This window comes from Micropterus salmoides, unplaced genomic scaffold, assembly GCF_014851395.1.
Source record: "Micropterus salmoides isolate LMB-PRFRI ecotype aquatic unplaced genomic scaffold, ASM1485139v1 Ms_hic_scaffold_19, whole genome shotgun sequence".
NCBI lineage: Eukaryota > Metazoa > Chordata > Actinopteri > Centrarchiformes > Centrarchidae > Micropterus > Micropterus salmoides.
This window is the reverse complement of record NW_024041039.1, coordinates 21,897,402-21,908,376: the sequence shown is the minus strand read 5'-3', so window position 1 is coordinate 21,908,376 and position 10,975 is coordinate 21,897,402. Positions and strand designations below refer to the sequence as shown.

At 39.9% G+C, this 10,975-nt stretch overlaps 2 protein-coding genes across 2 annotated transcripts; both read left to right on the top strand.

The window, feature by feature from the left end:
- The first annotated feature begins 1,153 nt into the window (after window positions 1–1,153).
- Window positions 1,154–6,314, top strand: LOC119910598 (cell cycle control protein 50A-like). The gene is made up of 7 exons (XM_038729312.1): window positions 1,154–1,620; window positions 2,338–2,457; window positions 3,139–3,246; window positions 3,331–3,418; window positions 3,610–3,753; window positions 3,844–4,053; window positions 5,178–6,314. Exons 1-7 carry the CDS (start codon window positions 1,372–1,374, stop codon window positions 5,369–5,371), a joined length of 1,113 nt encoding a protein of 370 aa, XP_038585240.1. The 5' UTR covers window positions 1,154–1,371; the 3' UTR covers window positions 5,372–6,314.
- A 162-nt stretch (window positions 6,315–6,476) lies between these two features.
- Window positions 6,477–10,807, top strand: LOC119910700 (cytochrome c oxidase subunit 7A2, mitochondrial-like). Its single transcript, XM_038729430.1, has 4 exons — window positions 6,477–6,594; window positions 9,316–9,405; window positions 10,220–10,304; window positions 10,545–10,807. Exons 1-4 carry the CDS (start codon window positions 6,577–6,579, stop codon window positions 10,601–10,603), a joined length of 252 nt encoding a protein of 83 aa, XP_038585358.1. The 5' UTR covers window positions 6,477–6,576; the 3' UTR covers window positions 10,604–10,807.
- The last annotated feature ends 168 nt before the right edge of the window (window positions 10,808–10,975 follow it).

Here is a 10,975-nt window from a genome sequence, read left to right as displayed (position 1 = left end):
AAGAAACACAAATATGCAGCAATGCCAGCAACAGAATTTAGTTCAACTTAGCAAACAGGCCAGATCAAATTCATATTCATAAATTCGTTTCATGTGTGTACCCATAGTAAATCACGCTTTTACAGCATTAAAGAGTGAGTACTCTTTGAATCTTCAAGGCAGGGTCTACTCCCACATGCTACACTGGATAATGCAGTCGTGGATCAAGGGAAATGTTAAATGTGAGCCCCAATTTTTTCACTTTGTTATTTCACAGGTATTGAAGCAAAAGCTCAAAATACTAGTTTAAATTTATGAACTTCAGTAAATATCAGTTACTAATTGATCATTTGTGATCAGGTGAAACTAGCATGCTCGCATATGAAAAGCCACAATAATCTTAGATTTAAGTCAAGTCCAGACAAGACTGGTGCATTGTAAGTGGGGGATGTGGTGTCGCAGACCTCAACATGCTTTTATAACTGAATTTATAACATTGAAATAGTTGGGCTTTGAAAACCATCTATCTGCATTTATGTTATTTAAATTCCCCTCCAGAAGGTAATTTGAAGCTGTATAAAACTATATTTTTGGGGGCTTTTTTGTTTACTGTTTCAGTCTCCAGTCTCTCATTTTAACTTCTTTTTGGATTATATGATAAAGACCTGAATTCCATTTACGCTAAATTACTTATTAAGTTAATCTTCAATTTTTTGTGCCTGAATAAACTTGACTTTTTGAATAATTTGTGTAATTTGTGAACACTAAGAACACTTATATATTAAATGACACAAGTATATGATAAACGTTTATTATATACGTTTTAAACTTGCACAAATTGAAATTACCTGCTGAAATTTTCAAAGGGGGACATTCAAACCACATCAGGGCAGGCAGATGGTGGTTCTCAACATAGCCTGCAATTTGAATGCTATAAATTCAGTGGTAAAAATTTCTACATTAAATATGCAGTAGTAATTACATTTCCCAATTGTGTGTTTAATTTAAATCTTGCAGCCTTTTTTGGCTTCCATACTTGTAATTAATTTTAAAACTGTGTCAGATCTGCTAATTTAGCATCAGCTGTTTGTGCACAACAGACAATGTGAGGAAGGGGCGTATTTATTTTCTGTGGGGATGTCACTGCTTCGTTTCATCATCCTATTGGCTCAGAAGCTTCCGGCTTCTTCCTATTGTATGAGATTAACAAAACAGATACAGTCGGTACTACAGTGAGTAGATATTATAGTTATATAGAGGGTACAGTTCATCCCTTAGACAGTTTTTTCTCTTTGCCTGGACGTTTCGCCTCTTGTTTATCGTGTAGGATTAACTAGGAACTGTCGACTGTCAACTAAAGTAGATTATTTTAGCTCGAAGCGGATTGCAGCCATGATGGCGTCAAGCTACAACGCTAAGGAAGAGGACGGACACCCCTCGGGTGCTTCGAACCACGGAGGCGCAGTGGCAGCGAAAAGTAAAAAGCCGGATAACACTGCGTTCAAGCAGCAGAGACTACCAGCCTGGCAGCCCATCCTGACAGCAGGCACCGTGCTGCCTGCTTTCTTCGTAATCGGTCTCATCTTCATCCCCATCGGCATCGGCCTGTATGTTTCATCAAACAACATCAAAGAGTTCAAGGTACCGTCTGCCTGTGTTTTAACTAGCTAACTTTAAAGCCACTACGGACCAGCTTCGTCTAGGGTTTTCTACACAGTCCAGTTCAAACGGGGCAACTAAGGCGACAGTAAGCCGTGCAATTAACGTTAGCTAACTTAACTGCTGTGATGCTGATACCTTAATAGCTAGCTTGACATATTTCTGAATAGTGTCAGACTTTGCCATGTTGAAATGACCGTATATACTCAGTTGTCAGTTCATAAAGTAGCTAGCAGCTGAAGAGCTAAAACCACTGCAGTCTAATAACAGCACTGTGATGAAAGGTTATAGTGTTCAGTTGTGTTGAAACCGTTTTAAAAAGGTGTGAACTTGTGGTCATTTGGAGACTTCAGTTATTGGTACTGCAGTGTAATGACAAGTGTTTCTAGTATTGTGTCCACACATTTAATGTTACTTCGAAATGTTAGAAACACTTTAGTATTACACCAAATTTATATGACAGAGGGGAGACATACTGTTAGAAAACCCTTTTAGTGTAACATCCCACTTGGTATCAGTAGGGTAAAATATTAGGGTAAAACTAAAACAAACACAAAAAACTACAGCTTCCAAAATGACCTGAAAAAACTGTAAATGAATATGGAAGAGTAAACAGTATGAAATGGTATTTATTTTTGCTGGGTGTACTTAATATGTTCAATTCTGCTGTTTTTTATTAACTAATCTGCTTATTTTCAGATTGATTACACTGGTGTGGAGAGTTCCGATCCATGCTACAGCTGTGCAAAGAACTTTAGCTGGAACAGCACAACACCATGTGTCTGCTCTTTGTCCTTCACATTGAAGCAGCCATTTGAGGTGAGCAGCAGTTTACATTCGCATTAATTCATTTTATCTATCAGTTACTGGAGCAACTAGGGGTTAAGTGTCTTGCTCAGGGACACAATGGTGGATGTCTCACAGTGGGAATCGAACCCAGGTCTCTCCCACACCAAAGGCAAGCATCTTATCTATGCGCCATCACCACCCCCAGCATCCAATGCTTGTCATGCTTCAGAATTGATAGTGTTGCTTGAAGTGCAATAAAAGAAAAAAAAGACTGCTCTCCTGACACTAAATGTCCATTAAGAACTATTTAAAGTCCAAAGAAACACTCAAGGTTTGTTTGGAGCCGTCATTATCATTGATTATTCTACTCTTAAAATATGCAGCAACTTTCAGAAAGCTTTTATTGATTCAATATAAAAGCTCTCAGCCAGCTGCATTTTCATCTCAACAGTTTCCTGTTAAGACAACCCAGTGTCACTAAGTATTGCATATATTTAGGTTATGATTTAGCATAAATGCATTTTTGTAGCAACTAAAATCAAACAGGGATCCATCTCTGTCCATGTCATTTTAAAACGTAAAGAAACCTATATTTTAAACATGTAAATCGAGCTGATGATCTAAAGAATCATTTGAGCGTCACCTTGCTGATGTACTTCCTAGCCTTTACTGATATACTCTGTCTGTAACACAATCTCTCCTTCCCTGCAGAGCAATGTCTTTATGTACTACGGCTTATCCAACTTCTATCAGAACCACAGACGCTATGTGAAGTCCAGGGATGACAGCCAACTGAATGGTGACCTGTCTGCTTTGAAGGTATAACCTTGGAAATGTACTGTTATTACATGTGGTTTCAACACATGCCTTTTGCATCAGTTTAACACTGGCTGCTTTTTACAGAACCCCAGCAAGGAATGTGAACCGTACCGTACAAGTGAAGGACTGCCCATTGCTCCATGTGGGGCCATAGCGAACAGCCTTTTCAATGGTAAGTCAGTCGCGATGAACAACTCGTCAGCAGTGTATATCAACTCATGGATTCAACTGGAGTCTGACAATTGAAATGCTTATTAAAAGCTCTGTACATAATAAAACTCTGACATTAGTTTGCAGAAGTTCACCTCATTTGCTGCACTTCCTTAATGCAGAAATGATCAATGTAATGCTTCTCTGTTACAGACACTCTGGAGCTGTATTATATTGATTCCAATGGCACCAGAAATGCAATTCCGCTGGTAAAGAAAGGCATTGCATGGTGGACAGACAAGCACGTGAAGTTCAGGAATCCTGGTGGAAACAACAACCTTACTGCAGCTTTCCAAGGTGATTTTAGCAAACTGTGCACAGAATCTTTTAGGCTCATAAACACTAAAGTTGCAGTGACTAGCTTGGTTTTGTCTTGTTCTTTCTCAGGCACCAATAAGCCAGTGAACTGGAGAAAGCCAGTGTACGAGTTGGACCCAACAGATTCTGAGAACAACGGCTTTATCAATGAGGACTTCATTGTGTGGATGCGCACGGCTGCGTTGCCTACCTTTCGCAAGCTCTATCGCATCATCCAGAAGAAGTCTAGCACAATCCCCACTCTACCCAGTGGCAATTACGCCTTGGACATCACTTACAGTATCCTTTGAATTATAGCCAGAAAATCTACCGCACAATCAAAACTAGAGCTAGCCTAAGGCTGTAGGGTTGGAATTCCTTATGTAAAGCTTCACAGAGTGAGATTATTATGTAGAAACATACTCATTTTAAATTGCATAGATTGGCTTGAAATTTACTAATCCTGTCTACAGACAGTGACAAATCCAAACTTAGTGAACAACAAAACACCTAAATAACATCAAGTCAATATCTGAACAAATTGAATTTAGCTTGTTGTCAGCCTGCTGTCAAGAGACCCCACATAGAGAAGTTTGCGAATCACGCGCAGACAGTTCATGCAAGTTCCTAAAGCCAACAAGTAAACTAAAACTAGTGTTACTCTACAGAGCTAAACTGAAAATTGGCCATGTGACATTGTTGACCATTTACAAGCAAAGAATGCACCTAAACAATGATTAGCAATTAATTAATCACTTTATGGCTTTCAGTAGATTCGTATGGTGGTATGATCTTATTATATCAGGATTTTACAAACCTTTGCAATGATTCTGAGCAAGCTGTGACTAAAACTATCAAGACTAAACTTTTCGCTTTACACAGATGAAAACCTTGAGATCATGTAATGCCCAACATTTGGACACAGTTTATTGCTTAGTTTATTGCTTTAGGTGACTATACATTTGTATGAACTTAAGAAAATGCATGTGAAAAGAAAATCACGCAAGTAAAAAGAGAGAACCTAAGACAAAAAATACTTTATAAGTTATAAAATATAAATACTGTGGTAGGCAGGTGTACAGTAATGATGAAATGAACAAACCGTAATGTTGACATGTTATGGACAGGTAACAGGATTTTACACTCATAATATATATACTGTGATAGTTACACAGCTTGTAAACAGGGGTTGTCAAATTGTTTACAGTGTTGAGCTCTCAGGGCCACTGTACATTTGCCATAGTGGAGGATGTATTGATATCAGAAATGATCCGTTGTACATCTCTCTTTACTTTTCTCAGAGCAGCAACATCATTGTAAATGTGTAGTTGTAGTAAATGTGTATTTATTGATCCTGTTGTCAAATGTACTTTTTTTTTCAATCCAGAAGCTCCGGTCCTTTTTCTTTAACCGTATGCCACCAGATTACCCAGTGCTCAGCTTTGATGGTCGCAAGCGCATGATCCTGAGTACCATCTCCTGGATGGGAGGAAAGAACCCCTTCCTTGGCATTGCCTACATCACCGTGGGCTCGATCTGCTTCTTCCTGGGTGTGGTTCTGCTCATCATCCACCATAAATATGACACCCGTAACACCAGTGCAGATATTCCAAGTTAATCTGTTCGTGTATCGCGTTTCCGTGTCTCTGCATGCATGGATGAACCCAAGGGGATGCGTTCTGGAACGCTTGTAGATTATTTAAATTTTTTTTGCCGTGAATACACTGGTCTGTGTTATTGTCTGTTGTGTGTTTGTGCAAGGACAGCAGTGTCTTAAGTGTTTCATCAAAAGCTGTGTTTAAGTGTAACTAAGGCAAAAGATTGGTGCTAGAGTCTGTCTCTGTGCACATACCTTCATGTCAGCAGCTGAGAATGTCATTGTCCTGTCTTCAAAAGAAAGTTTTTATCTTCTATTTGTCTTTACATTATAAACGTATGTTTTATTTTAGCAGTGCTTCGCGAATGGCTTAGTTATTAAAGGATGTAAGTATTTTAAACGCAAGTTTTTGTCCATACTCTGTACTGTAATATGTCCTGCTGATGAATGTACCATTATATTTCATTGACATACCTCTGTGGTCTTTGAGATTACCTTGAATATAGGATGGCATAGTCATTGCTTGTGTGCCGTTTATTATGGTAAACATTGATGTGTAACAAGAAGAATTTTATCCTTGGAGAGTCCAAGAATACTCATGACAAGTTGTACCAAAAATGGGGATCCTCACTGTTGTGACTGGTTCTATAAAGAGACTGAGCCAGTCATTTGGCATCTTTTTAAATTTAGACTCTAATGCTTATTAATGATAATGTTAACCTATACCACTATATCCAGTATTCTCAGCTCTAAAACTCTGGGTAGCATCTCTGCGTTCTTCAATGTTGACCAAATGATATGCACTTTAAAAGTGTCATGTTTGTTCATTTTCCCCCTTGTTTCACTTCATCTTCTGTTAAAATATTACGATCCTGATTCATTTATATTAAGTAAATTGTTTGAACTATAAATTTATGGGTTTTATAAGGTTTGTAGGGTCGAATTAAACAACTTCCTGACTGTACTGGCGTCATTTGTGATTTTCTGATTCTGATTATTGCAGAGCACTACCTCTACTGTTTTGTGGATGTTTTCTTTATTTTGTATTTATTACCGCCATAAAATTGTTAAAGTAATTTTTTTTTATTAAGAATTATTAACAAGACTAATAACAATCTCACGCGACCGGATATGACAGGCCCACCAAGGGATTGTGGGAAGTCATGCTGTCAGTGTCCGTCCTTGTGCTGTTCCTTTAGCTTACCCTAACACACAAGTTTGCCAAAATGTACAGACAATTTATGGTAAGAGAGCCGTTTAATCTGTTGCATTTAGCATAAAACGTTCCAGTTTTTTCATTTAAGTGTTACTGTGGTGTAATAGTTGTAAATGTTGGCTAGCTTAGTTTCTGATTAACGTTATGATTAACGTAACGTTAACGGTAAGTTACCTAGCTAAACTCTTCAAACTAACCTAGCTAACTTACGTCGGCAGCTACGTCTTACCATGAATTGAAGTTATTTAATGTAATAAATACTTGTGTTATTCTCGTTATAATATGTTATTGCGTGTTTAACGTCATAACTTTAACACAGTCGCCCTCTTTCGCAGGACGCCAGCTAATACCTGGTAGGTTAAGGAACAAGTCGAGCATTAGTGAGTCAGGTTGAAGTTCGTTACCGCTAGTGACGTTAATGATGCACGAAAGTTTCGACCTTTTTTAATGTGTATCGATTGCTTCGCTTCAACTCAACAAAAAAACGACCACCACGAACGCCTTGCACTTAGTGGTCGTGTGTTTTTTTGTTGAGTCCGTATCACACACGCGACGTCCTTATCCAACTGTACTGCCACATAAAACTGTCGCCCTAACAAGGTGAAAGTGAATATGTTGAGAAGACGGAGAATTTTGAGAATAAGAAAGGTAACTGTTAAAGTTTCACGTAAGAGTAACTTTAGTTGTAAGTAAACTTATTGAATATAAGTAACAATTATGAAACCAAGAAATCATAATTTTATCGGGATGATGGCCATCCATTTATCCATGCCTTTTGATCCAACAGGCAACTTTAAACATTTTGCCAAACCAAGAACCACCTTTTATTATTCTAAATAATCAAACGTGACAGCAGTGATGTGATCTCTGTTTTGACTTGAGTCTTGGCATTTCACCCTAATCATACAAATGCAATACGTAGGATTGGCCAGCAGATGTCAGGATTTTAGTACCAGTATGAAACCTTTTCAAACAAGGAACTACACTGCTCAAAAAACATAAAGGGAACACTTAAACAACACAATGTAACTCCAAGTCAGTCACAGTCCTGTGAAATCAAACTGGCCACTTAGGAAGCAACACTGATTGACAATCAGTTTCACATGCTGTTGTGAAAATGGAATAGACAACAGGTGGAAATTAGCAAGACACCCCCAATAAAGGAGTGGTTCTGCAGGTGGTGACCACAGACCACTTCTCAGTTCCTATGCTTCCTGGCTGGTGTTTTGGTCACTTTTGGATGCTGGCGGTGCTTTCACTCTAGTGGTAGCATGAGACGGAGTCTACAACCCTCACAAGTGGCTCAGGTAGTGCAGCTCATCCAGGATGGCACATCAATGCGAGCTGTGGCAAGAAGGTTTGCTGCGTCTGTCAGTGTAGTGTCCAGAGCATGGAGGCGCTACCAGGAGACAGGCCAGTACATCAGGAGACGTGGAGGAGGCTGTAGGAGGGCAACAACCCAGCAGCAGGACCACTACCTCCGCCTTTGTGCAAGGAGGAGCAGGAGGAGCACTGCCAGAGCCCTGCAAAATGACCTCCAGCAGGCCACAAATGTGCATGTGTCTGCTCAAATGGTCAGAAACAGACTCCATGAGGGTGGTATGAGGGCCCGACGTCCACAGGTGGGGTTTGTGCTTACAGCCCAACACCGTGCAGGACGTTTAGCATTTGCCAGAGAACACCAAGATTGGCAAATTCGCCACTGTCTGGAGACACCGTGGAGAACGTTCTGCTGCCTGCAACATCCTCCAGCATGACCGGTTTGGCGGTGGGTCAGTAATGGTGTCGGGTGGCATTTCTTTGGGGGGCCGCACAGCCCTCCATGTGCTCGCCAGAGGTAGCCTGACTGCCATTAGGTACCGAGATGAGATCCTCAGACGCCTTGTGAGACCATATGCTGGTGTGGTTGGCCCTGGGTTCCTCCTAATGCAAGACAATGCTAGACCTCATGTGGCTGGAGTGTGTCAGCAGTTCCTGCAAGAGGAAGGCATTGATGCTATAGACTGGCCCGCCCGTTCCCCAGACCTGAATCCAATGGAGCACATCTGGGACATCATGTCTCGCTCCACCAACGACACATTGCACCACAGACTGTCCGGGAGTTGGTGGATGCTTTAGTCCAGGTCTGGAGGAGATCCCTCAGGAGACCATCCGCCACCTCATCAGGAGCATGCCCAGGCGTTGTAGGGAGGTCATACAGGCACGTGGAGGCCACAGACACTACTGAGCCTCATTTTGACTTGTTGATGTAAGGACATTACATCAAAGTTGGATCGGCCTGTAGTGTGGTTTTCCACTATTTTGAGTGTGACTCCAAATCCAGACCTCCATGGGTTGATAAATTTGATTTCCATTGATAAGTTTTGTGTGATTTTGTTGTCAGCACATTCAGCTATGTTAAGAAAGGAGTATTTAATGAGATTATTTCATTCATTCAGATCTAGGATGTAATTTTAGTGTTCCCTTAATTTTTTTTGAGCAGTGTATTTTTTTTTTTTTAGCACACTGTCTTCAAAGTGGTTCAGTGGCTACAGAAATTGTAGCCACTGAAGTTGAAGTCTGCTTGCTGAGCTGTCAAAGAAGCTTTGTTAACGTTGTGTTGCTTAACGACACTTGGTGTGTATTGTGTCATTTCAATTTCTCATGCTGTCTCAGTGCTAATTAGTTTACATCATGATCCACTGTCTCCCATGCTTGAATTATAACTGTTTAAACTGTAACATCCTCAGTTAAATACTTGTACCACCAGGGACTTCGACAGCTTTCCAGGCGGACCATCACTGGCAGTGCACCCAGACGGGTTGATAACACTGTGAAGGTCAAACAAAAACAGTTTCAGGTAGGGTTAAACTCTGTAAAAGTATAATCCCATTGGTATCCCATCAGATCTTTGTAACAGTGTTTCAGAGGCTGTGTTACTTCTGGAAGCCACAGGAGCAGTCTAGTCTTATAAAGAACTTGCTTTTTGACACTTGGAGTGACATGCTTGAGCAAAAGTTATACCATAGATTGGGAAGTGAAATGTTTAAATATGTATCCCTTAACCTAAACAGTATGTCTGATTTGAGAAGCGTTATTGTCTGAGGTGAAATCACAAGGTGTGTAGGACCTCTTGTCATACCTTTTTTAAAGTAACTTTGTGCCCGTTTGACCTTGTTTTCATTTGCTAGTGGTTAAAGTGAGACAAAGAATGAGATTTTTTAACTGATAATGTTTAAGTCACTATGGTAATTGTTAAGTTACTCTACTTTTATTCCCAGGTTCTGGAGACAGAATCTAATTTTATCGTCTCTGTAGCCTGACAGATAAGTATCGGAGGATCTTCCCCCTACAATGTTTAAATGACCGTTGATTGTAGCTGGGGCTGGCGTTACACTAATTATGCTTGCAAGCTGCTAGTGAAAAAGACATTGCAAAATCAACGTTCCAATGTGGCAGACTTTGCTGATCCTTGCATAGCGCTAGAAATGACTGTAGCCATAGTTGACAAATGGCTTACCCTCGCTTCTAAATCCCAGAGCAAGCACTGCTTTATTGCTACGGTTAACCAGAGATGAGCTCTACAAAAATTGTAATACCATAGAAAGCAAACATACAAAGTAGTACTGTGTTATTATGTATTTACATGCCTTCATTCTTTGCTCTTTGAACAGGAGAACAACGGTATACCGATCCATCTGAAGGGCGGGTCAAAGGACGCTCTGCTCTACAGAGCCACAATGACTCTCACTGTGTTTGGTATGTCAGGATTTGTCTGAGATTCAATGAGTCAGGCTCACTCCCTTATGTCTCAGTCTGTCTTTTGAATAAAACACATTTCATACCCGTGACTTGACCCCAATGTTATTACTGAAGCTGACTTTGAAAGTAAAATGACTGTGATTTGATGATGCATCATCAAGGGTTGTTTGAAGTCAGGATAATTAGCTGGTGTTGTATCCCCGTCACATCTGTAATTCATGTCTGATCTCTTCACAGGGAGTGGATATGTTGTGTATGAGCTGTTTAGTGCTGCAATGCCCAAGAAGGCACAGTGAAGCAGGACTGGCAAATTGGACTTTGTCAACTCATGAAACAATCATGCACATGCTGTATTAAATTCATCTACTCTGTTGTGCAGATTTGTAATCTGGGAAATTGTTTGTCCTATCAGTAATATAAATATATTTTTAATGTTTGAAATAATTATTGATTGTACAAATCATGAGCTGCAAATAGTAATAAAAGTATACTTCTCTTGAGATTGTGTCAATTTGTTTGGTACATTTAGCTGCAAGCTAAATTGAGCTTATATGTTTAAAGAAATATATCAAGACCCCTTTATTTTTCTTCACCCTGAATCTGAGTTTAGCAGGAGACTGCAGGCCAGCTGAAAGTGAAATATTTAAATCCAGCAAGATTGGGGTTTT